The following is a 26,591-nucleotide window of genomic DNA, read 5'->3' on the forward strand; positions in this document are numbered from 1 at the left end:
TAATTTAACGCTATGTAGGACTGATAAAATATATATCAAATATATTACATTAAAAGGTTATCGCTTTACCCTTTTGCTACGGAACCCTACAATATACTTAATCAATCAAGTTTTGTAAGGCACTGTTGAGACACCCGCCCTAAAATTCTTATCAATTATGTCATGTTATGTCATCCATCTATAAACATATTAATAGAATAAGAGACAAGTCTGTTTTATTTCTTACTTCTTATTCTTTACCACATTAGAACTAATTTTTTTTTCTATTTGTAAGATATATACAGAATGCAATTATTCCCATATTTTTAACTGCCGTAATATCAAATTTACCTCCACGCTGTCTCCTCTAGATCCCATCGTTGTTGATTCATAGTGAATTCGTCTCTGACGACTGAAACTGACTGAACTGGTATCATGAATATAATTTATTCTGCAATGATGCCCCACCAGCGTATCACACCACTGCAGACGGGAGCACCATTTTATTATCATCCCTTAAAAAATATCTCTCAGTAATGAATACTTCTTTATAATAAAATCCGTTTTCGCTTGTAATATTGCATTATTTTTTTGACAAAGAATTAAAAGACGTATACTAGCTTCTATTATTTTACTGGAAGTAAATCTGATTTTTACATTTCATAATTACATAGTATACATTAAAGTCGCTGTCGCTGTCTGTATTAACGGATTTTGAAGTGTTTTTTTAATAGATAAAGTGATTCTAGAGGAAGGTTTATATATATATATATATACTATAATACATGTACACTTGGGCGAAGCCAGGGCGAGGAGCTAGTTATAAAATAAAAACGATCTATAGAAACAGTATGAATTTAGCTGATAATTCCAATAATAATAAATACGAATAGTCTTATTTTAACAAAATGTACGGTAATCCTATACGTTGATTAAATTAGAGCAATGGACGTCCCGCGGTTGTGAACTGATTGTGCACTTACACGCTAATGCTTTGATAATTCAATCACATTCCATGACTGGACTCGACTAATAAGGTTTATTGCCGCTGTAAATTTATTTTCCATCTACTTTATTACGGTGTCATCTGTAATATGAAACCTAGAACACAACCCGCGACTTCATACTGATTAGAGTATTTAAACAATTTTAGACTAGCATCAACTATGTATTGGTGCCTGTAATTTACTGTATTGTAATAGTGTTAGTGTAAACCTTAATTATTACTAAATAATAATAACAATATTTTTTATTTTTATTTCATAAACAAGTTATTCTACCTATACATATATTGTAATTATCACTAAATTCTATACTTGACAGGTCTTGTCCAGAATCAGGATCCAGAATATGAAAATCGATATTGAAAAACAAACTTGTTAATATATATCATAATTAATAAAAGGAACAAAAAGAGTACATACTTTTTTGCCTTAGTTTTACAAAAAATTTGTTCAAACATATGCATTGGTCATATCAAGAAATATCGATCGATAGAAACTGACGCTGTTTGTAAGACAGATTATGGCGTCTTCGAAGGATTTATGCAGACAAAAGTAAAATTTTACATTGGTGAGCTTGCAACTCCACTCAAGGTACTTAATTTTTGTTAACAATTTTATTCCAGAAATTTTGAGAAACCAAGAACAGTGAGACAAGACAGTAGTTATTTATTGCATCTTTGGCATTTCATGTTTATCTCTAAATAGTTTAAAACTATTTTAGACTTTGAAAACCATGCCCTGTTTTGTCTTTTCTGCTGCCAAGCAGCTTGTGTAAGCTATGGTTTCAGCAAATGGTAAAATATAACAGTGTAACCACAGTATATGGAGGCATGACTCCATAATAGCCAAGAATAGAAAGGCACAGGCGTTCTAAGAGTACATGACTTATTTTATATCACATTGGTGGCATCTGATGGTAAACAGTTGCCCTAGCCAATGGACACCTAAAACACCAAGTCTGTCACATGTGGGTTTCCAACCCTTAAGAAACATTAATATTGCCTTATTGAAAAAACCATGGACTTGTCCATCTTTTCATGAAGTGTGACATCAGCTCATTTGCCATTCAGACAGATAAATAAAAAAAATTGTTGCAATAAGAAATAATGATGCAAAACATATGACATTATCATGTAAATACAATTGTATAGAGACAAAAATATAATGCCTCATACTGATTAATAACATACACCATATAATAAAAACCAGGATGTGTATGAGACATGTCATTGCATAATAATAACTGCTTGTAATATAAAAGATAGATATTACATTTCTTTAAACTGAGCTCTACCTAAGAAAAGAGTACTATTACAATACCCACCATCATTTAAAAAATACAATAGTAAATGATGCTAAGTGAGCTTTTAAAAATGCTTAACCACATTAAACATAATATAAGTTATACATATAATTAGTAAAAATCACGGGATCTTACCACATTTTATATTTATTTGCTGAGTTCCCGATATTTCAATTTTTACTAATTATACATATAAATAATGACAGCGTCAAGTTTAAAACAGTATATAATATAAGTTAGTCAAAATGTAAGCAAGTTAAATATCAGTAAAGTGAAATGGTAAACTATGGATGAATTTACTTTTGATATATTTTAGAACAATTAGTTTAAAATTTACTTAACATAAACTTAATTTAAAATTGGTGTTATATTTGATTAATTTCAAATTAGAACAACCCATAGCAGCAATGGTTTTGTATGGAAAATATATTTTATTTCATAATTATTATCTTGATGACTTACAAAGTGTGAATCCAATAAGACAAAAAATTGGTATGGCTTACAATACAAATGAATAAAAATGGTAAAAGGTAACTGGATTTAATTGTGTGATTCAAACTAATAACTTATACATATTATAGGTATTTTATGTGAAGGATAAATAAACACATTATATTCTAAAATTATCTAGTGATATTTCATGTAATTATAACTTTTATAATTATAACAGGAATCACACTGATCATAGCATAAAATATTATAAGGCAAGATATCAGGAGAAGGCTTATAGGTAGCGATTAAATTATTTTACCAGGTTAGGACTTAAGTTATACAATAACAAATATGACATGTGATTATTGGAGTAAGCAAGTCAATGAACTTTTCACTATTGTATTTGATTTTATAACTAAATAAATTGTTACTCCTTATAAATTATAATATGAATCGTGTCACTTTAAACGCATACCAATCAACTCTAACGATTTTGTAAAAAATGCCTCTGGCCAGTGATAGCAAAATGAACTGGTACAACCTCTGTCGACTTCCTGTCCTAACTACAAAATATGTGAGATAGACACGTATTTGCAACTAATGATTATTTAAAACATACGATTTCTACAGTAGACCCCTAAAACTTATAATAAATTGTGTGAAAGTAAGAAATTAGCCGTATGATCGTTAACTCGCTATGGGTAAGGCACTTACCAATTCATAATTTTGTTGGCACCAAATGTGACGTCCGATAGAATTTATTAATTGGATATTTCAGCAATTTATTTCATTTATAAAAAGACCATTAAAATGTAAGAATGTTTAATAAAAAGAAACACGTGTAAGTCGACTAATAGAAGCGACCTATTTGTATTTTGTATCGTTAGGTACTTAATTTTTTTTTATACGTTTATGGCTTGGTCAGATATTTATACATACTTAGGATTTGTGTTGCCAGAAAATTGTGTGACTATTCCCCCAATTATTGATAACCAAGGTACAAACGGCAAATGTTATTGATATTGACTTAATATTAAAGCGAGATAAAGTTTGTACTTACAGTTAAATAAGTACTATTATTTAATAAAATCCAATATATATTTTTCTTGTCGGAAAAATTAATTAGTGCATATGTCTGAGCCAACGGTATACACTGACTGGCGGCTGGAATATCAGTATGTATAGATTGTTATGAAGATAATAAAATCAGTTAGCATATCATGATGTATATACTAGGAATTAGGAAATAGATTTACCAGAGTAATTTCAATAAGGTTATTGCTGCAAATGAAGACAACCACAGAATTCTCAAAGATTAAAAATTGATTCGCCTTCGATCTTTTCTCAAATATATACCCTAAACTTTTGGTGTTAAATCTAATCTGGCATCTCCGTCTTACCATCTGACACCTAAGTCTTTGGTAGTCTGTGTTCGCCTTTTAACAGCACAGACTGACTCAAAAAAAAATTCAGTGTTAAGATCAATTTCAATGTCAGACGTCATACTACCTCTTTTTTACAGATCTGTGAACTACTCTATGTGAACTGTAAAACAATAAATGTCAATTATCTATTTTTAAAATTACTTTTTATCGTTATCTATATTAAACCTTTAATTTGACCTTTTCTTTTGTTTTGTTAAATTAGCACATTTTGTTTAGCCTTTAGTGTTAAAATGGTAAACGCAAGCCTAGCTTACGAAATATTACTTTATATAAATTCGTTTTATTTCGGTCTATTTGCTACTTGTGAACTTGGTACATTAATTCTGAAATCCGTATTGATCATAGAAAAGTATGATGTAGACAAGGATCCCACAAAATTAGGTCAGGATTATGGCGTGTTATTGGGACTCTTTATTGTGGAAGCCGCTAGACTCATACTAGGTCGTAAGGGCAGTCTTAGCGAAAGAGGTAGGCGAGGTTTTGCTTTTATATCTAGACTAGATAGTGAATATTGAAATTAACTTTATTTAGTAATTATTCACATAACTTACAAAGTTGTACTAATTCGACCAAAAATATACAAGTAGGCAGGAATGTAGCATTATTTTAACTTGTATTGTTCTTTTCTCCATTGTTTTTTACTTTAATTTTTTGGTCACCTGTGTTTCTAAATATTTAATTTATTTTATTATGTTATAGATGTACCAGTAATGTTCTCAGTGCTGCTAACAGTTCCTTCTATCGTTGGTGTGCTGTACCTACTGATATGGCAAGTAGTGGTCCTAAGAATAGAATACATTTGGTGCACACTGATGCTGTCATTGCAAATGTTGGAGTTCACATTTGCATCAATGTTTGTTGTCACTATGTGCAGAGGGCCATCTTATGATTGATATATACCAATATATAGGTATTACATATTCATGTAAAAATAAAATCAGGCCATCATAAAATTCAGATTTACTCTTCAATTAATAAACTATTTATTATATTTATTTTTTAGATAATAAGTTTTAAAAGATCTAATTTTAATGTTTTATTTTAAAAAAACTGTCACTTTTATGTATGTCCAATGAGCAGTAATTGCTGCTATTGCATTTATTTACTTGCCTACAAAAATATTTTATATTACATAGAATTTGTTTTATATTACAGCTTTAATGCATGCCTATTGCAGGAATACTGTCTGTTTCGTTATTATCGTAATATTCTTAAAAATTAGTTCTATCTAAATTTTTAAGAATATTCTTAAAAATTAGTTCTATCTAAATTTTTAAGAATATTACAATAATTATGAATGTTATGTTTATGGATGTTTAACTTATATCAAACATTTTTTTGTATAAATTTGATAAGTGCACTTTGGCATGTCATAAGTTATGATATTTTGAATGCCAGTTTATTCAATAGCTCAAATTTAGTTATCTGTACTTTAAAGTCTCATGCTGCTTACAACCTAGTCAATATTTTTTTACTTTAAGTTTATAAATCTGCTTCTGGAGATGAATATAACAGACTGTTTATTTTCTAACTAAATAAGTTGAAATTTCTGGGTTAGTCCATTAGTCTTGGTTTTAGCCCTTCTTTATTCAGTAGGTGCACAAATAAAATCCTTACAGGGTTTACAAGTGAACATATTTTAATATATTCAGTTGTAAAATATTTAACTTTCTTTCCAAATAGTAGTTGCATACCAATAATATACTTTTACATAGAATATAAAATGTGTACCTGGCCAGGATTTCCATAAAATATTTTAAAGGCAATAAATTAATAGAAAATTTTATGACATTGTTTTTGTGTGACACTGGTTTTAAATAAATATATTATATACCTACTTTATGAATGTATAGTGTGGTTTATATATTGATGTTGTGCTACTAAAATTTTATTAATATGTTTACATATTTTTGAAATGCAGTTATACTGCAATTTTATTATAATATATAAACTAAAATATTACTCTTGTAATACTATAATACAAGTCTCTAGGTTTAAGTTTAAAATTAAATAGAGCAGCAGCAGACACTCGATATTTTTGTGAGAACATCATTTATGTAATATTATTACTTCATATTTAAAATAATACTTATTCATTGACATAGTTTTTCCTGATACATTCATCTGTGATGATATTTTCAGAAATTTGATAAAAAGTTTATAAATCCCATATATATGTGTAACTAAAGTGATAAAGTGGCCTTTATTTAGATGTTTATAGTATATAATCACTATCAAGTCAAATCTTCCATTGTGCAGTAGAAATTTATATTTTTAACACCAAAAATTATTTAACTATTATGTATAGGACTGCAGTATATTGTTGTTGCTAAGTTATTTTGATTGCTTATAAATTTATCTAGAAGATTTAGTAGTAACTAAGTATAGTACCTAGTGTAAGATAAAACATAATTTATGTATTTTGATAAAACTGAAAATAACATTTGATGAACACTGATAATGTAATTGCCAAGCTACCCAGTTAAGGAAAACTTTTCTAGTCCATTAAAATAAGATCTTCATTTTTATAAGTACATACTTTATTTATAGTTAAAAATTCTAGTCCATTATGTATATATTCTAAGTAGACAAATACTTAATATTCATGAATATAATATTGACTACTCATACTTAGATATTTAAATTATCACATCCAATATCCAAGATGCCCAATAACCATAGATGTACAACAATATAAAATTACTATCTTGGGGTACCATAACAACTTCCATACCTCTTTCAGATTAAATTAATTAAACATGTATGTTTCTGATAATTGTTACAATTTTATTGTTACAGATACATTGATATTTATTTTTCACTATAGTAAGTCAATGTAGAGTTTGATTTTTATACCAACACTATATTTTTATTATTATTTTAAAGTAACTATAGAAAACTCATCATAATTAAGGATAAATTGTTTTCATTTGTTTTTCAAGATCATGCTTATGAAAAACGAAAGTTCTATTAATAAAAGTCTAATGTTAAAACAAACATTTGAAGTACAGTACACTCATATAATTGTGTGATCACAATGTGGGCCTCTTTAATATTGATATGTTATTCATGATTTCCTGGACCCTCGATTCATTGTATTGTTTAGGTAAAACAATTTTACTTAGCATTAGCACTGTTTGAGATGTTTGTATACATTTAAATATATATGTACAAGAACTGCTTTGATATTATTAGATGTTCATGTTTACACATTAAAAATTGTATTGAAGTGTACCTTTTTGTTGTGGAATAAAATATATTAACAGTTTGAATCATTTATAAATTGACTAGAATATTTTTCCAATATAAATGAGATACTATGATTCATAAAGATTCATGGGGCTTTCTATATTCTGCCTGTAAATACAATGGCATCCTTCCCTTGGCCATCTTATCCCTTTTGTGGACTCTCAACTCATGTCTCATAAGTGCTTTTCGTGTTCCATACTTATTGCCACACAGTTTACATCCAAAGTCCTTAATTCCAGCATGATCAGATTTGAAATGGGCACCCATATCATGCTTTGTATAAAATCCTCTTCCACACTCCATACATTTATAAGGTCTATCTTTTTTATGAGTTAATAGATGCCTGTTCAAATTGCTTCTAGTTAAAAATCTCAATTCACATTTGTCACATGAAAAGGGCTTGTCTCCTGTATGAGTCCGCATATGAATCTTGAGCGATTCTAAAAATCGGCCCCTGTATGGGCACATTTGACATTTAAATGGCAAATCAAAACTGTGCAACTGGAGGTGCCTAAACAAGTTGTCCTTGCGATAAAGTTTTCCACACACTTCACAGATGAGATGTGAAGCTGATTGATGTCGTTCTAAATGTTTATTGTATAATTGGACAGTTAGCAATCTGTAACATATTGAACACTGGATTCGAACATTTCTATGCTGTTTCGAATTTTTATGTAGTAAATACTCTTCTTTAGTGGAATACTTAATATTACAAGTTTTACAGTTATAAGAATCGGGGGAAAGTTCATTAATTATGTCTTTAGCTCCATTTTCATCTCCCAAGAATGTGTTACTTGATTGTTCATCAGAAAAGTTAGACGAGTTACGTAGAAATCTATCAGAGTCTTTAGCAGACTTTCGAAAGATTATAGCGCCTTGTAATAAAGAATGGCAAGAATTGCATAAATATTTAGGATACTCATCATATTCACTTATGTCTATATCACCAAATATACGTATATCCTGAGAAATGTCTTCTTGAGACGAAAAAATAGGAATGTTACCTTTATTTAAACATATCCTACACTTCTGAAAATCTTTATTTTTGTTTAATTCAAATTCTTTGTCAATTTTAATTGTAGATAATTGTTTTCTCAATGCTTTTTGGCGTTTACGTCGTATTATTTTCATGATGAAATATGCGCTCGCCATATATATATATAGATGTAATAGAAATTAGAAGTAAAGATTTTTTTATACAGTAAATATCGTTTTCTGTATTATTTTTTTAATTCATTCCAACCACAGACAACCCATAAACACGGATCAGACAAATTATAAATGACATTTTCAATGGGAAATTATTTACAAAGAAAACCGCTATTATGGACAAATTGGTAAATTATGTTAATTTAGATCTTATTGAAGATCGATGGTATTAAATGATGATAAAATATCTTTTTTATCGACAGTACTCTGTGTTCTGAAATTTCGTATTTTGTTGTGTTTGAAAATTTGACATGCACAGACGAGCCAAGCCATAAAAATTTTTTTTTGGTTCAGTTTTTCCCTTTATAGGGAAAGGCAAGCCATAAAGAAGAAAATTTGACATTACGCTGTCAGTTTAGTGTCTGAGAAAAAAACATAGAAAGAACTAGTATTTAGTAAATAAATTTTTCTGAAAATCAATACAAAATTAAATAATTATCGAATAAAAAAAAGGTGTTGTACTCTTAATGAGTAGATCCAAGGAGGATTTATCTCAACTGATATCTACTATTCCTTTTTTATTTTATAATTACCTACATTGAATTCTAAATTGCCTTAATGCTTTTGAAGTCCTTAGTTTACTAGATACTAAATAAACTATTGTAAATATTTAATAATAGGTGATGTACGAGTTTTAGTTCATAGGTTCATACCTAAATAGAAAAAGGTAATAAATTTCTAAACCAATCTAACAATAATGACTACATCATACTATTTGTTGCGAATGTTAAAAAACAAAAAACCAAACGTACATAATTACTATTTGGATTTGGCGAAAAAATCTATAAAAACAAAAGTTGACCTACATACAAAATGCAGAGTTTGCCTTGAAAATGGTACAATATCTATATATAATGAAAATTCTGACGCTGTTGCGGCTTTGCAATATTTTGGTGATATTGTAATTAATGACGATGATGAATATCCAAAATTACTATGTGATACTTGTTTTGAATTTATTAAAGCTGCTATGTTGTTCAGAAGTACAGCCAAACGTTCGGACGAATTACTACGAAAACAAGTTAAAGAAGAAACTGATGTAGCAGAAATCTTGGATAGTACTTTAGATTCCGATTTCGATAACACTGACTGTATAACATATGATAATCCAGCTACTCAGAAATGGTTAAATGAATCTAAACTTGAAGATGAAAGTGTTAAAATAGAGGAAAAGAAAGAGAAAAGTAAACATACACTTAAAGTTACGTGTCATATCTGTCACAAGATTATAAATCGGTCATATTATAAAGAGCATATTACAATGCATGATCCAGATCACAAGAAATATGTTTGTGATGTTTGTGGGAAGTCATTTAGATTACGTTGTGCATATCACAATCATAGCTTAAGGCACAGGAATGATTTTCCATATAAATGTACATTTTGTCCATATAAAGGACGTTATGCAGAATTGTTAAAAACACATATGAGGACACACACTGGAGATTATCGATACATGTGTACTGAATGTCCTGCCAGATTTTTATTTAAAAGCAACCTTAATAGTCACATGTTAAAACATAAAGAGCCACAGTATAAATGTGATGCCTGTAAAAGGGGCTTTCATACAAAGCTCATGTTGCAGAGACATTTTGAAGCTGACCATTTAGGAATAAAGAATCATGTTTGCAATATGTGTGGTAAGGCATTTGGATATAGAAATGCAATGATGAAACATCAGAGACATGTGCATAAAAGAGAAAAGTTGCTCTTTGGCAGAATGCCCTCATATTTAGAAGCAGAAAATAAAAAACAAGATGGTAATCATTTTATGTCTGTTAGATCACCACTAAACCAAGAATCCCCTTGAGGTAATAACCGTTCACTTACAGGTGTCCCATAAATAATTTATATTATTTATGGGACACCTGTAAGTGAACGGTTATTGACGATGGTTGACGATCAGTTACTATCAGAAAAATAAGGTCATACATATTACATGGTTCCATTATGTAGTTTAATATTAATATATTAAAAATATTGAGAGATTGCTGTATTATTAAGATAAAGATAAAGATAAATTGATGGACACATATATTTCTGTACATAATTTTTTTTTTTTATACTTTTGTTGTTCATTCATATTACTATATTATACATTTTATAAATTTATTATTATTATATATAATTTTTTTACTATTATTTTTTGTTGAAAGTAGTTGGTAATTAGGAAAAATATATTTTTTTTTTCTAATGTTTAATTATTAGTAGTTCCATTTTCTATATTATATCCCGCAGTACAGAGTGCCTTATCCAAAAGCTAAGCCACCTCTAATTCCTTCCAGTGTACTCTATTTTGGGCTGCTCTTCTCCAGTAGGGGCCTGCTGTCAGCTTATTATTATGATTATTAAAAAAACTTACTTTTGTTAATTACATTTATTCCTTTTATAATTGATGGACACATATATTTTACAATATCCGAATTAATTTCTCACTGTTAGCATGGGTTTAATAACATAACTTTTGTTAGTTACTGAATTTGCAGATATCTGTCTTGTAATGTATTAAACATTTTCAGATAAATGTTGAAATGTCAAGTGTTGTTAAAACCTTAAATTAATATAATTTGATAATGGCTCTGACTATCCCATCTGAGATAACTATGATGAAGAAATATATGTTTGTAATTAGGAAAAATATATATTTGATCATAACTGATCCTCTTGAAATTCAGCTATTAAATAATTAGGTAGTCTACCTTTTCCTTTAGTCAACTTTTCACGTTTATGTACTTTCAACTGATGATTCATCATACCATTTCTGTATCCAAAAGCTAAGCCACAAATATTACAAATATGATTTTTAATACCCAAATGGTCCACTTTATGATGTCTTTCTAATCCCAGTTTGGAATAAAAACCTCTAGGACATTTATCACATTTGAAGTCAATCGGTCCTCTATGTCTTTTCAAATGTATGCTTAAATTGCTTTTGGTAATAAATTTAGCTGGACATTTTGGACATTTATAGTTATAATCTCCAGTATGCGTACGAACATGAATTTTAAGCAAAGCCTGATGCAAGCTTTTGTAAGGACAAAACATACATTTATATTTTAAATCATTAGTATGTGTCATTGAATGACATGAAACAGATTACTGATGTTGTTAATCGATTTTTGTATATTTTCCGAAAATCTTTGTCATCTAGAAAACAAAGTTGTTTGTTTGATTCAGGGTAATAAAATTATATATATCAACATATGTTTCTCCGTGCTAAATGGTTAGCCCCTCCTGTATCTCCAGTTGAAAGACTTTGTATTTTAGTATAATTTATATCTTCATATGATGTTTGAGGTAAGTTTGCAAATTTAATTTTCTTTTTGTAAAATATTGGACAATTAATTTCTTTTGTAATTATATTTTTTAAATCATAATGAATTTAACAATATTGTTTAGTAGAAAATTCCATTTACAAATTGATGGGAAATTATTATATTTTGTCATTTTTTAATTTCGGTTTCTTATTTACATGTTTTTTCTTTATTATCAGGAACTATGATCATGATTACATCTTCATTTTCATCTTTATTTTCTGTTTCATTAATACTGCAGTCAACCTGTTCTGTTAAAATCTCATCAACAGAATTTTCATTTATGCGCTTTATGATACTTTTGCACATTAATAGTTTCACGGGAACCTGTCAATGAATAAAACATTTCATCATGAAGATCATTTTTAAAGGCGCCCAATTCTGTGATGCATATTTAGTTTGTTTACAGGGTGTTTAATTCGTTCCACTATGTAATCAGGATGAAATTTCTATTGCGCCGCTTCACGAAGTTACTTTTATAACAGAATTTACAAAGTTGACTCCTCTGAGAAACATACCTAAAAAAATATAGAAACTATTTATAATTTTTGTAAATATGATTTTATATAACACAAATAAAATTAACCATCTGACCTTATTCCAGTCTTCAACAGTTTTCAGGCGGTGCTCACGATAAGCAAGCCTTTTCTTTTTCATCGCCTCTGTTAATCGGGTTTCTTATGGACCCTATCAGGTCTGCCAACTCTGTACAGTTCTTTTTGAAACACGTATTCCAGATTCCTGTACTATCTGAGTTAAAAATCCAGCACTTTTCTTTCTGTATTGCAAGCAGATAAATTTCCTATCGGAACGTGTTGTTGTGATACGTTTTCTGCCACATTTGCCTTTTCTTTATGGGCTTGTGATTTTGATCTAAATTTATTTTTATTTTATGACGGCAGATTTCGATATCCCGGCCAGTTGTGCTATCACTGAGAGTGATTTGTGTGTAGGAGAAGGGTTTTTAACCTCGGATTTTTTTCTCGGAGTCAAATCTACCCCTCGACCCATAGCCAAAGCTGAAAATATAATAATAAATTAAAATTGTTCTAAAATCCGCTCCAAAATACTTTAATTTTAATTATAGTAAAATATTACTTACTTGCTGGTATTGATTATTTCACAAAACCACTAAATAACTGTTTAAAAGAATAATTTACGTGTTTCACTTTTACAGGTGTGAACGACTGTGTGTCTCTCTGTCATTAAAATATATCCAAAATAAACAAATCTCTCAGCACTTGAAATTCACTTTGAATTTGAGTTATAGAGACAAGGTGAACATAAAAACATATCAGCAAAAATCTTCACACTTAAAAACGTAGTCAAGACCACTTGAAGAACAAAAATTATAAAAAATGTGACTGTCCCTATTAATTTGGCAACCCACTGTATGTATTTATATCAGTTGTCTACTACCTATCCATACCACAAGCTCTGGTTATCTTGGTACAGCCTTCGAGCCGGACTAGAATAATATTAGTAGTAGTAGTGGTATATTTTATCCACAAGTGGATAGGCAAATACGAGACCATACAGCCTAATCTTCAGTATATCCATGAAATTAAAAAATAACTCATGCCAAATTTTCATTAATTATAAGTTTGTGTTAAGTCCATGTATGTGTCCATAATTGAAATTTTTATAATTCTCCGATTGTTGCTATGATGAAGTCGTAAATTGGTTTAAAATTGCAGTGCATTTGAATAATTCTTTAGCGATCGGAATAATCTTATATATTTGAAGCTTAGCAAAGCAAAATGTTTAAATGAAGGCCGGGCAATCAAAAAATTTATGTTCTAATGTTTGATTTTCGTTACTATCCATAAAAGACTCTGGAGAATTAATGATCTTTCGGTGTAAATGTGCATTGAATTTACAATGTCCTAGAATAATATTATCCATCTAGGATGGCACTGTTATTTGAGTTGTCCTGAAATATTATTATTATTATCTGTGTGTTTTATTTTTGTTGATTAGTCTGCGTAATTTTTTTACTGACGGTCGATATCGCATTTCTATAGTTTATATTAAAACTACATACTCGAAAATAATCGAATTTATTATTTCTCAATTTACTAATATATGTGGACATTTCATATAGCGCTGTCTATTCTGAAACAATGCCTGTATTATTATACCATTTCATGCTTAGTAAAGTCAATAACAGATACCACATACATTTATGTTGTTTTTTTTTATTTTTCAATTGTTTTATGAGATTTTGATCAGAATATATTTAAATATATATGTTTTTAAAACAATCGCTGTCCCTAAATAACTGAGCATTTTAGCAAGTCACAAAGCAGACATTACTGGAGCAATTTATCACTGATGCCACTAGTGTAGTATATGTTAGTTTATTTCCAGAATAAATAATAATAACCTTGGATAATTCACAAATTATTTACATTCATAAATGAAATACTATCTAATTCCAATGTAAATCCAGGTTCTTAAATGTTCTGTAGCTAAACAAAAAAGTAAGGAAGGTATCAAAATTAAACAAACTGTTCTCAAAAGCAATTTAATCTATAAAATAAATAGTTAAAAAAAACAATAGGTACATCTATTGTGTTATAATCATCACAGAAAAGAATTGAATTCTTTAATAATTTCTACAAGATTCGATAATAATATCAGACAGATTTTTATAACTGGACTGTCTCATGTAGGGTTTATCAAAACTTAGCAAGATAGGTACATAGGCGGATATAACTGTACCTAATAAAACAAGCGTTTCACACTTCAAGTAGAGAGGTTATAGTATAAGTCAAATATTTTATACAGGATAAATTATATTTAAAACAATGTTCACGTCACAGAAATAAATTAAAAAGTGTATCTAAAATTAAAGATTTTGGTTATCGTATTTTAATTTAACAAACTATGTTAGCTATATTTCTAAGTTTAACCTCTTCCCTCTACATCTACACAGACATTACTAGCATTACACTCAGGCAGACAATGTAATAAAACGCCTCTTCACTATTTATATTATGTTTTCCTACAATAACTATAATTTTACTCAGCATTATCAATTTAGTTAGTACGTATAATTTAGTATATAACTAATTTAACAGCATTTTTTTGTAGAGGTAACAGCATTTAGACTATTTTAAATTAAATTTATATTTTAAGTAAAATCGATGTAGCAGGTCATATTAAGATATTAAATAATATTCATATAATTGTAGATTTGATATTGTTAGGTAAAGATAAAAATAGTGTACAAAATTGGTATAAAAAAAATAGATTAATTACAAAGCATTTGTATTACAAATTATATTTTTTACTTCACTACATGAATACCCTCGGGAAAGTTAAATAGATACTAAATTGTCTACGGGTCTTTGGTTCTCATATAAACGCAGTTAGAAAACATACTGCCGGAATGCTGATTTATGCTAGTGGAGAATAATTGAAATTATGGGATTTGGTAGTGACTACTTCCTTCTTTCTACTTGCCATAGTTACTTGTATGTTAATTTTCCGTTAATTTATAAATAGACAGTAGAATTAACTACCGGTATTTAATTGCTAAGAAAAGTACATCGCGATGGTCCTTAAACAAAGTTTTAGTCACCACCACGATATACGTTTCTTTTATCATTTTTACTAAGTTTTTACTACAAGAAGTAAATTATATAACAAACAGAGAGCAGTACGCCGCGTCATCGTGTGCAATAAATACTTATATTTTCCATTTTATTTATTTAATTTTTTTAAAAGTTTTAAGTTTTACTCTTACATAAAAAAAGGTAAAATGGTTATAAAAATTACAGAACTTTTCGTAACAGTTACAGAACATACATATGTAATTCGTCTTTATTCACACGCGATGCGACGGGGCGGTCATCAGGATCTTCAATATTCAATACTTTATAGAGAGAAACGAAACAGGCCCATAGATGGCGCTGTGAATAAATATACCTACGTGGATTAAATACTGTTCTTTTCTATTTGTCTCTCAAATTGTATATACAAGGAAGCAACTTATGAACGTATCGTACATTTTAAATACAACATCAATATAAAATATTACAATTTGGTGCATTATTTTTCTATTTTCGTAATTAACAAATTCTAACCTTAACAATTAAAAGCAAAATTTTGTCTAATTTATACTGAAGCCTAAAACGTTTTAGATGTAGAAATAGTGTGTATAACTTCTGGAATTTCTAGGCCTTATTTTAAATTGATCATTGGTTTTATCTGTTGACTTGACTTTGATCATGATATTATTTAGTGAACTGAAATGAAGTTTACAGTTATATTCAGTATATAAATTAATTACGTGCACTTTTAATACATTCCATTTCAATAAATCGAGTGAAGAATATTATGAGATATTTTCTATAAATCTTATACATCTACTATATATAAAATACTCATGAAATTAGAATATAGAGTAATACATTGTTTTTTATACATTCTCCAGTGCGTTGCAAAGTTTACTCATTTTTACAGATATGATTGCAGCCAGACCAGAAATATAAAAAAACTCAATTCAGAACGCAGAATATCACCAATAAGTATGACTAATTTTAACTAACTTTATTTTTTATGTATTGTTCCCAATAGCAGTAGTCATGTTTTTCAAAAGGATTTAGTGAAATTGGAATACAAAGACTGATAAAATCTATAAAAAACTCGATTACTTGTAAAGCTTCGAAATATTTCTATATATATCTAGTGCAGACTGTTGTTGGCAATAAAGAAGTTAACATTTATCATAATGTATTTTATTTAATAAGACCTAATACCGACATAATCAGTTTTAATATATAATTTACATTATTATTACGTTTCATAAATAATAATAACTGGAGTATAATTTAATAATACAATTTCTTCAATATGTAAATATTAATAATACTGTATATTTATGATAATATTAACCAACACATATTATATTGATTACTTAATCGAACTTTGTGACAGAAAACATATATGTAAAATATTGGACACTTACATTCAGTACATTTGCTAATATTTGCGGGACGTACGCATAATAAAGAAATGTGGGTACAAAAGTTCGGCAACTTTTGTATAATTACTATACATCTTATAATACTAATAAATTTTGTTACGTGATTTATAGCCGTAAGCTGTACGTTCATAGAACAGATAATTCTTATTAAGAGTGTACAACGCATAGGCGGCATGGAGCTATAAATACAGCGGTGTGGATTATTATCTATTTGCGTATACGTTACGATGAAGGTTTTTTTTGTCGCACTACTCTAATGCTATTGGCTACAGCTGGCATTTACAGCTTCAGCGTATGATAGGGGGCGAGTACGAATGGCACTCGAAACCTGCCTATTCCTGCCTAACGGATACGACTTTATTCTAATGGCACCGCTAGGGGTTTAAACCTCGGGACCATGGAGTCTAGAAATCACTGTTTATGGTTAAAAGCTTCATATTAATATTAATTTTCAAAAACATGGTACACATAGGTTTGCATTGACTTTCATGATTAAATACAAAAGTGATATCATGCGAAATTAGCATTTCAACAGATACTCAATACTAACTTTGTGTTAAAGAAGTCTTTTATATTGTAACTCTTCGTCTTCTTTTATATAAAAAATTTTGAACATTAAGCTAAACTTTTTATTAACAATACATATCATATTAATTTTTAATAATTTTAGGTATCTACTTACGTTTCAGCTAAATGTAGCTACAAAGCTTTTATTTCATTTTGCCATCATCATCATTTGGAATAAATTCGGATACAAGTCTATTTGTATCGCGACAATTTGGTGTTTATAATTTTGCATAATGTATAACTAAACTACATACATATTAAAAGATAAATATGTACTATTACGTGTTACTAGAATTACATGGAAGACTACGTACACATAATCAAAATTTATTATTATAATATACATATTAACATAAACTGAATGAGGATTTTTGTAAAAGTGCTTAATTAATATTACAGTTCATACAGGTACAAGGTTTGGAAACGGAATGAGGAACGAGAAATTCAAAACAATTACAAAATAGAGGATCTATTTTGGAATTGTTTTGAGTTTCTCATTACCACTTGCTGTATTTGTCTTTTGAAAACTCATTCAATATCTGTATTAAGGTATTGTATAACATCTATATAAAAAAAATCAACGCAACATATGAGTTATGACATTTTTGGCGGTTTAAAACAAACTTACAACTCGCCCTTGACCGCGTATACTTAAACGATTACTTGTTCTCCAAATTGTAAATTACACAAATCGGCAAAGAATATCCATACACTATGTACAATCATAAAAGGAATTGCAATTCTATTTTTTAAAGTCAATCAATAACTGGGACACGACTCCTTTATAAATATATGAATATAATAAAAAAAAATTGAAAATAGACAATATTCTATAATGGAATGTTTCTAATAGTCTTCAATACACGATATATATTTTTGCGACAGTGTGCAATTTAAGAGTAAGTATGAATAATATAAATCTAAATTCTAATCACAATAATTTCTCTATAATTATATGCCCGAAACTGTGTACACATAATTCTAATTTAATTATTTTATATTTGTAATATTATAACAATTATTCTAATGTAAAAAAAGAATACTGACAGTACCATAATCCATCCACCTACAAAACAGGCGTGCCTTATTTTTTCTATTTACTCTATCGCAACAGGGGCAGTTTATAATATCAGTATAATATATCCCGCGCAAACGCAAACAACACATTTACAATACAAATCACGTTAAAAGAAAATCTATTCCTGGAAGAATTTTAAGTAGGTAGGTGTTGTAAAGGTTACAATAAAAAAACCTAAAAATTATACAATATCTGATAGTTTTCACTAAATTATTTTTAGTTATTGAAACAACAATAATTTTTATTTAATTGTTCAAGCCACCTCTACCTAACTGGAAAACTTCAAGCATTATACTATAACATTCATAGTAACTGGCTCTAATTCTAAAAATAGAAAGACTGGATTCTTTTTTACATATATGTATCTATATTCCATGAACTTTATTTTAACTGCCAGACAATATAAGCGACTAGCCTTGACGACGGCAGTATCCTATAAAATTGAGTTCATATTGATAATGGGTATCTCATAGGATAGGCTCGCAAGAAACAAACATTAAATTCTCTAAGAATCGTCAACATGAATAAAAATATATTCAAAATAGTCACATAATAAGTTAATTAAATATATAATATAATAAAATAAACTACGAAAACACTCCTTTCTTTAGAAAAGAAAATAAATTATAGCCAACTCATTCTATTATTTTAAACAAATGTTGATAACGTGCATACAAGATTACTTAAAAAAGTATAAATTAATAGAATAAGTAGCTTACCGATTATTAAGAGTGGTTCGTCAATATACATGCCATGGATAACATCAAATTCTTGCTAACCTGGTAGGTAAAATATTTGAAACAAAGTATTACAAATATTACAAAGCCACAAGACGGGTATTGCATCCGCGCCATTTTTCCTGTAGTTTTTTATGTTCTTCATATTGTTGTTCGCTAACATGCTTCACAGCTGAAGCTGAAGATGACTGTGAAGGAATAAAAAAATGGGATTAATTAAATACGTTATAATATTATTCACTGTCTTAAAATAATTATTATAATATAATAGTGCACTCATAGACAAAACAAATGAATTTTTTCATAATCTAGGTATATAAATATATATCATTATAAGTTACGATAGAAAACATCGAGCGACTTCTTAAGCCTTTACTTCGTTTTTAAATTTCAGAATAAAAATAATAAATCTAAGCAATGACAGTATTTGGTCCCAAATTACGACTTGTTTTATGCATACTAGAGAGCTGATTGATATACACAGCACGGATGCAAGAGGAAAATATAAAAACAGATTTCCTCACCTTGATCTTCCTCGGATCTAAATTCGCACCTAAGGATTGTACACCTTTAGCTAATTTTGATAGCGGCGAGAGTACCATCTCCCTAGTAGCACTGGATACTGGACTGGCAATATTTTTAAGCTGCTTGAGCGCTGACTCACTGTGTGATTGTGCTATATTTAGCGTAATCTCGTGCTGTGAATTCGAACGTGTATGGAAACTTGCGCCTTCAGTTGCGATGGTTTGATTCTCTTCATAGTTCACATCGTTGGAGCTATGTGATAGTTTCTGAGACAGTAATAGAGAGCTGGGCGGTAGTGGCTTTGTACTTTCGCCTTCAACTTGTATTTCAGGCGTTCTCAACACCTCTAATTCCATGTCGAAGGGATTTATTTTGTTCATCTGATTCGGAGTTTTTAACGACTGTTTTTCTATGTTCATAGGCAATTGTCTAGGCACAAATTCTACTTTCTCGTGTTCTATTTTTGAGGAATACAGTGGGTTTTCTATTAAATCGCAGTCGTTGTCGGTCTCACTCTTCTGTCCCGTTTTACCAATGTAGTGCTGTGTGTTTTCGAAATTGTCTAAAGTGGGTTCGAAGATGTTAGTTCTATTTTCATCGTCTGATGAATAGTCAGAACTCAAGCCATCAGACAGGCTGCCCTTTTTTTTATCAGGTTTGTTTTGTCCTAAAGTGAAGATCTTCTTGGTGCGGGAGGCGCTCTGGTCGAATTTTAATTGGAGGCTGGGTCGTGCTCGGGCGTTTAGTGAGTGGCTCAGTTTGTTGAGTTTGCTGAACTGTTCCGTCATGTTGTTGAGGGCTTTTGATCCTGATAATTTATAACATTCATTTAAACACAGAAATTTTAATATTTATAATAAACATTACATTAAAAACAGGAATTATAGAACGGAGGAGGAAAAATAGTATGAGAGTCAAGAAGTTTATTGATTATATTTAGTTGTTTTGTCAGCGCAGAAATTTAGTTTCCCGTTCTTATATAAATTATTGGATTTCTATATGCTATAGTCGTTTTTTTTTATGGGTGAATCTTTATCTCATGATTCGCTGAACCAATTTTGTTAAAGGGTACCATCATTTTTAGGTTAATATCTTACCACGTTTAGGCATATTCTTGTGATGATATTATAAACAAGCAGATAAATAATTAAAACAGATAATCTGCGATAATGTCTATTATCTTACCTGTAATCTACGAAAATTTGATATCATTTACTAGCATGTCAGAGTTCAATTACATTTTAAAACTCATTTAATACAGACGAAGTCAAGTTTACAAGAAATGCTATCTAAGAGTGATACAGTGCATCGCACTAACTAACAGGAATGAACCGACACTCCGTCGCATGCGCACCCTTGGCCAGCAACACTATTTGATCAAGGACTGCACTGGTTCCAGTTGGTTGGCGTTGCTGTACGTCTAGGAATGGACGGAGACAGAATAGGAATTAAGGCTTAGTAAAGGATTGGAATAATTTAATAGTAGTATAATTTATATTAATTAGTTTATTATATGATATTGTTGGTAGAATTAGAAAACTTATATGGCTAATTCAAATAAAATATGGGAAAGGGTCACTAAATTTCTAGAAGTATAAAGGGAACAGCGCTGGTTTCTCACAGTGTAACATAGTGTAATTAATAAGTGTTCAGCAGTTTTTGCGCGAATGCGCGACAGACAGACAGGTAGAGTTACTTTCGCATTTATAATGTTAGTGAGGATTATGTACTGTATTGTATGTAGTAGCATAATTTTTGTGATGTAACGTACCAACGCTGCGTATGTCCGCCACGAGTTGCGTCTCGCTGACGTTCCGGGTGAGTGATGGCAGCCGCGACACGTCCACGTAGAGAGACGACCGTGCACCCGCACCAGCAGCGCCCGGTTGTGGCTGACATATGACATAGCAAAACAAGAAACATGATATAAAAAAATGGCTTAAAAAAATGTAGTTGAGGTTCTTGCCAGTTCTTCTCAATTGAATCTGTATACCGTAATCTCGGTAAATCGGTAGGGAAAAATATTAATACAAAAAATGTTGATATGGCGTTTATATGGTCCTGCATGAATAATTGATTTTTTATCTGATTTGGTTAATGATAATATATCGCCACAACTGTTATTCCAGATGGGGTAGACAGAGGATTTTTTTTAAAGACTGACGATGTTGTGATGGGGTTCTTTTTTGTTGAGATGGTGAATTTACTAATAAATAATATATACGTTTACAGCAGAATATGTATTGTCTCTTTTTTATAATATATTTACACAATGTCAATAAAACAACGAATTTTGACAACTAAACTATTACTCGTAATATATTAAATAACAAATTAATAAGTAGGTCGTATATACTCGTAACATCCTCCCACAGACATGAAGTGCTCTTCAGGTAGCCTACTGTAAATGAGCATTGAATACTTTGAGAGTTTGTCTTAATTTTGCCTACTCTCTCTATCACTTCCCACCAGGGGTACCATCTTTCCCACCAAGCGTACCATCTTTCCACCCAACCTCCCCTCCACCAAGTAGGGTCCGGTGGCTTAAATTTCCAGCTGATATGCTTGTTTTGAACTAGACGAAATAAAATTACACTATGCGATGGTAATATTATTAAATATTTAAAATCTCTATTTTCCTTTTGGCTCAGTATTAATTTGGTTTTCATTCTTATCATACTTTTTTCGTCTGTAAAAATAGTCTTGTTTTTCAATTTCTTAAACTCGTCATTTGCTTGAAAATATTCTCTTTGTATAATGATTATTGACTTATTTTCCACTTCTTCATAATCATCGGATGTCAAAATTGTAGCTAGTCTTTGTTCTTCCTTCTTTTGTTTACAGTCGTAAGTAATCTTTTCATACTTCAAAGAATGTTTCGTTACGTAATTTTCTATCTTTTTATCTCCCTCGTATTTCTTACTCCTACCTACCTGATGAAATATATTCCATTGTCGGTTCAGTTACTTCTTTCATATAATCTATAAACCCTGACATGGCTAACTTGACTCTTTCGTCTCTTTCTTTATTCATCGAGTCTCTACTGACACTCACTTCGTGTGAATTCTTTAAAATTCTCGTACTTTTATAATTGATCACACTCTGCTCATTGTCATCTCTACTTGAAGTTCTTGGACTTATATCCTGTCTCTCAGGTGATACGACTGGTAACTGAGAGGCAGGTTGATGTTTATTCTGCTGTTCTATAAATTCTTGATACATATTATCTAGAGTAATCCATTTAATCAAAAATTCATCGGCCGTTTCACAATCTGCGTAAAATTCATCTTCATTTGTTTCGTCGTCATTCAACCATTCATTGTAAATATCTTTATCAACTTTAAATAATTCGTCTGCTATACCTTTAAATAGTGAATGACACGCCTTTATTTCCGCAGTATTTGGTATGGGTTCCTTTAATAATTCTGATAACTGGTTCCCAGTCTTTGTGAATAATCGGCGTAAATTTGTTCTGGATTTTCTTAATCTCAACATTTTTCTTCTAAGTCACGGTCGCCAGATGTTGTGATGGGGTTCTTTTTTGTTGAGATGGTGAATTTACTAATAAATAATATATACGTTTACAGCAGAATATGTATTGTCTCTTTTTATAATATATTTACACAATGTCAATCAAACAACGAATTTTGACAACTAAACTATTACTCGTAATATATTAAATAACAAATTAATAAGTAGGTCGTATATACTCGTAACAAATGTAATGCTTTTTATAGTTGATAATGGTATGATGCTGTAGTGTATAGTGTACATATATAATTAATAATCCACAGTAATAAATGCAGTCTATATCCGAAATCTGCAGTTGTGACCATCATCTACCCTCACAAAGTGGAGAATGATAAAATGAGCATTAAGACTGATCAGTCAGCCGTGGAAGTCTGACATGATACTTTGTTAGCAATGGGTTATTAGTCTACATTACTAACAATCCCCATACCCTTGAAAATGGAATATCGTTCCCATCTGCACTTACAAAATTACATATTAAAGAACACAGCGGAAACGTATTCATGTGTCGCCTATACCCTATAATATTACTGCCACATGATCTAAAATACAGTTTACATAGAAAGCTGCTTGGAAGCAGAAATTGATTACGAGTACAGTGGGCTAATTATCTAACTTCGTTCTCAACGATTTGCGTATGTAACGTAGTGAAAATGACGTCATCATTATATTGTTGACGCTGTCAACTAGCATTGCAACGTAAACGCAACTTTACATATCGATAAAAATTATTTCTATCGAATGTCGATTTAGTAACCTCGTTGCAACGTCACGTAATCGCTATTTTGCCGAAATGACAGCGTGGAATTGAAACGGTTTTTACATTATGAGAAACAATTTAGAAGGTGTTTCTTTTGGTTACAATCTTTAAAATATCAGCATTAGCAGCATTATTTATCTTGTTTTGGTAATTTTCAGTATTACATATATTTTTATTATATTAAATATTACATAGAAAGTCGTGAAAAGGTTTTAAATTTATTAAAATGAGAAAATTGTCACGACTCACAACATGACATCAGTGTTGCCAATTCGATATTTTATTTTCGTCCCAAATCACATAGAATGTTGTACTAACTAGAGTAAATGTTTAATATAAAATTAGGGTTGATTATGATATTAATATAATTAAAAAACTATTTCAATGAATATGGTGCTCTGCGAACGGAATACAACGTTTATGATGCTCTGTGATTTGTTTAAAGTAAATAAATTTATTTGTTTAAAGTTTTTACAATTATGTACAAATTTAAAAAGATGTGCCCATATCATTCTAAATTTATATGGATACCTATGTACTTACATAGGTATCTATAGCAGAAAAGAATATTTAATTTGTAGGTTAGATTAATATTATTAATGATTATAAATAGTTTGTATAAAATATGCTTTTATATTCAAAATTATTAACCTTATTTTTTCATTAGAATAGAATAGACTTTCTTTATTTTATTTTATTAAATGTCTATTAATAAAATTAAAATAAAAGAACAAGTGAACGCTGCAGTATATTTTGTAATTTTTGAACGCAATAAAAATTGTTTCAAATCAACAAACTAGTGTATTAACCCAATAATTTAAAATGTATCCCTCTAAAGGTATAAGCTATCTAATGTACTGACTTTTTAAATTGGTCGGATTAACAATATTCCGCTGCAACTTCATAGTAGTGTTTTATCGATAGAAATGATTTATGTTGCGGTCATTCGACCTTACTTGATCGCATTTTTTAAATCGAAATGATTTTATATTGCATCACAATTTCAACAGAAACAATTTCATATCGTGTTACATAATTAGCCCACAGGTATCCACGCAGATGACAATGTACACATAATGGATCAAATCATTCAGCTATTATAAAGGCTAAGTAGTATTAGAAATTAATAAAATACATACCTTTGACTTCTTGCGTTCCAACTTGACACCGTCATGGAACGGTATTGGTGATAACTTGGCTACATCACGCGCCACCACTATTGATTCACATATCGAATGCAGCGATTCTGTTCAATAAAAATATAACAATTCACTTTTTTGCCATTCGGAAATTATGAGGGCATGATATACAAAGCAATATGTATAGAGGGCATATAAAAATGAAATTAGAGGATAAAATTCTGTAAATACGTGTATATTGCGGGCGTATCAATCTACGCCCGCAATATACACGTATACTGATAAAGTGCTTTTGTTACATTTGTAACATTTTCAATGTTTTACAGACTTACGGGAAAGAGAAAATATCTATCATATTATTATTTAGTCATAATTAAAATAAAATATTCACATATATTTTTTTAACAAAAGCTAATCTCATAAAATCTTTTTATATATGTCATAACTTTATAATGCTTTATTTTTGCGTATGGTAAAGTAATTCATTACAGAAATACAAGTAATATTTGTGTATTTATAAATACTACAGTAGAAACAATTATAAAATAAAAATATATTACCAATCATCTCGTCCTTGGTGTTGATGACGACAGCCATATTGTTAAAGAAACGCAGAGACGTGGATCGGAACATGTGGAAGTAGCCTGCCTCGCCATTATACGTGTAGTTGACGCGTATACAGAACACCGGTTCAGTACTGCTCTTGCGGCCTACACCGAAGATCTGCAAAATATGACTTCACTTAATAACCAATAAGATTCCATAATTATAATAATAAGCCTGGACAATTCATACAGCGCCATCTAGTCTCAAGCTAAACAGCACTTATCTTATGGCTACTAGACAACTGATGCAAATACATAGATATTTCATTTTATAAATTATGTACAAAATAAACATACATAGTAGTACATACATAAATTACAACATAAAATATCTATGTACTTAGACCAACCGGAACACCCTCAAACCGATACAAACAATCATACTCATGAATACAAAAGTTTGTTCCGAGCGAAAAATAGAACCCGAAGCCGTATAATATCTTCTAATAGCAATTAAACCATATGCAATTATTATCAATACTGTTAGGGGTTAAAGAATTATATAACTTGTGTTGTACTTAAAAAGTACAACACATAAAATACTACCTAATAAAGTTAATATATTTTAACTTAAATACATACATAACAATCATAAAAAACACCCAGTCTTACTGGTTGCCTCGCACGATGCAAACATTTTCATGACTGATTGTGTATTTACAATTATAGTCATGAATTATTAAGTATTCTTTTTGGAATGGCAACCCTGGTCAGTACTGAC

General features: G+C 29.8%; 5 protein-coding genes across 5 annotated transcripts in view; 2 read left to right on the plus strand and 3 right to left on the minus strand.

Moving 5' to 3' along the window:
* Positions 1-3,561, minus strand: part of LOC131841208 (equilibrative nucleoside transporter 1) — a 30,245-nt gene extending 26,684 nt beyond the window's left edge. The window contains exon 1 of the mRNA XM_059189484.1: positions 3,433-3,561. The gene's annotated coding sequence lies outside the window, so the exon portion shown is untranslated. The remainder of the gene's footprint in view (positions 1-3,432) is intronic.
* Positions 3,562-4,287: 726 nt separating this feature from the next.
* On the plus strand, positions 4,288-5,399 carry LOC131841212 (transmembrane protein 80-like). The gene is made up of 2 exons (XM_059189488.1): positions 4,288-4,631; positions 4,863-5,399. Exons 1-2 carry the CDS (start codon positions 4,394-4,396, stop codon positions 5,054-5,056), a joined length of 432 nt encoding a protein of 143 aa, XP_059045471.1. The 5' UTR covers positions 4,288-4,393; the 3' UTR covers positions 5,057-5,399.
* Positions 5,400-6,542: 1,143 nt separating this feature from the next.
* On the minus strand, positions 6,543-8,567 carry LOC131841207 (gastrula zinc finger protein XlCGF17.1-like). The gene has a single exon (XM_059189483.1). It carries the CDS (start codon positions 8,562-8,564, stop codon positions 7,488-7,490), a length of 1,077 nt encoding a protein of 358 aa, XP_059045466.1. The 5' UTR covers positions 8,565-8,567; the 3' UTR covers positions 6,543-7,487.
* A 696-nt stretch (positions 8,568-9,263) lies between these two features.
* LOC131841220 (zinc finger protein 37 homolog) lies at positions 9,264-10,431 on the plus strand. Its single transcript, XM_059189496.1, has one exon. The coding sequence runs from the start codon at positions 9,319-9,321 to the stop codon at positions 10,429-10,431; it is 1,113 nt and encodes a 370-aa protein (XP_059045479.1). The 5' UTR covers positions 9,264-9,318.
* A 7,426-nt stretch (positions 10,432-17,857) lies between these two features.
* On the minus strand, positions 17,858-25,983 carry LOC131841209 (uncharacterized). The gene is made up of 5 exons (XM_059189485.1): positions 25,826-25,983; positions 25,266-25,372; positions 21,607-21,727; positions 19,835-20,643; positions 17,858-19,498 (listed from the first exon to the last, which is right to left on the minus strand). Exons 1-5 carry the CDS (start codon positions 25,896-25,898, stop codon positions 19,391-19,393), a joined length of 1,218 nt encoding a protein of 405 aa, XP_059045468.1. The 5' UTR covers positions 25,899-25,983; the 3' UTR covers positions 17,858-19,390.
* Positions 25,984-26,591: the final 608 nt, after the last annotated feature.

Source organism: Achroia grisella, unplaced genomic scaffold (genome assembly GCF_030625045.1).
Source record: "Achroia grisella isolate CSIRO2021 unplaced genomic scaffold, CSIRO_AGI_Agris_v1 utg1575, whole genome shotgun sequence".
NCBI lineage: Eukaryota > Metazoa > Arthropoda > Insecta > Lepidoptera > Pyralidae > Achroia > Achroia grisella.

Bases quoted from the DNA above. Each gene is read 5' to 3' on its own strand.
- LOC131841212 (XM_059189488.1), top strand. From the start codon at position 4,394: ATGGTAAACGCAAGCCTAGCTTACGAAATATTACTTTATATAAATTCG. The intron at 4,632-4,862 runs GTAGGCGAGGTT...ATTATGTTATAG, and splicing joins GGGCAGTCTTAGCGAAAGAG to ATGTACCAGTAATGTTCTCA.
- LOC131841207 (XM_059189483.1), bottom strand. From the start codon at position 8,564: ATGGCGAGCGCATATTTCATCATGAAAATAATACGACGTAAACGCCAA.
- LOC131841220 (XM_059189496.1), top strand. From the start codon at position 9,319: ATGACTACATCATACTATTTGTTGCGAATGTTAAAAAACAAAAAACCA.
- LOC131841209 (XM_059189485.1), bottom strand. From the start codon at position 25,898: ATGTTCCGATCCACGTCTCTGCGTTTCTTTAACAATATGGCTGTCGTC. The intron at 25,373-25,825 runs GTAATATATTTT...TTTATTGAACAG, and splicing joins CACCAAGGACGAGATGATTG to AATCGCTGCATTCGATATGT. The intron at 21,728-25,265 runs GTATGTATTTTA...GTCATATGTCAG, and splicing joins TGGAACGCAAGAAGTCAAAG to CCACAACCGGGCGCTGCTGG.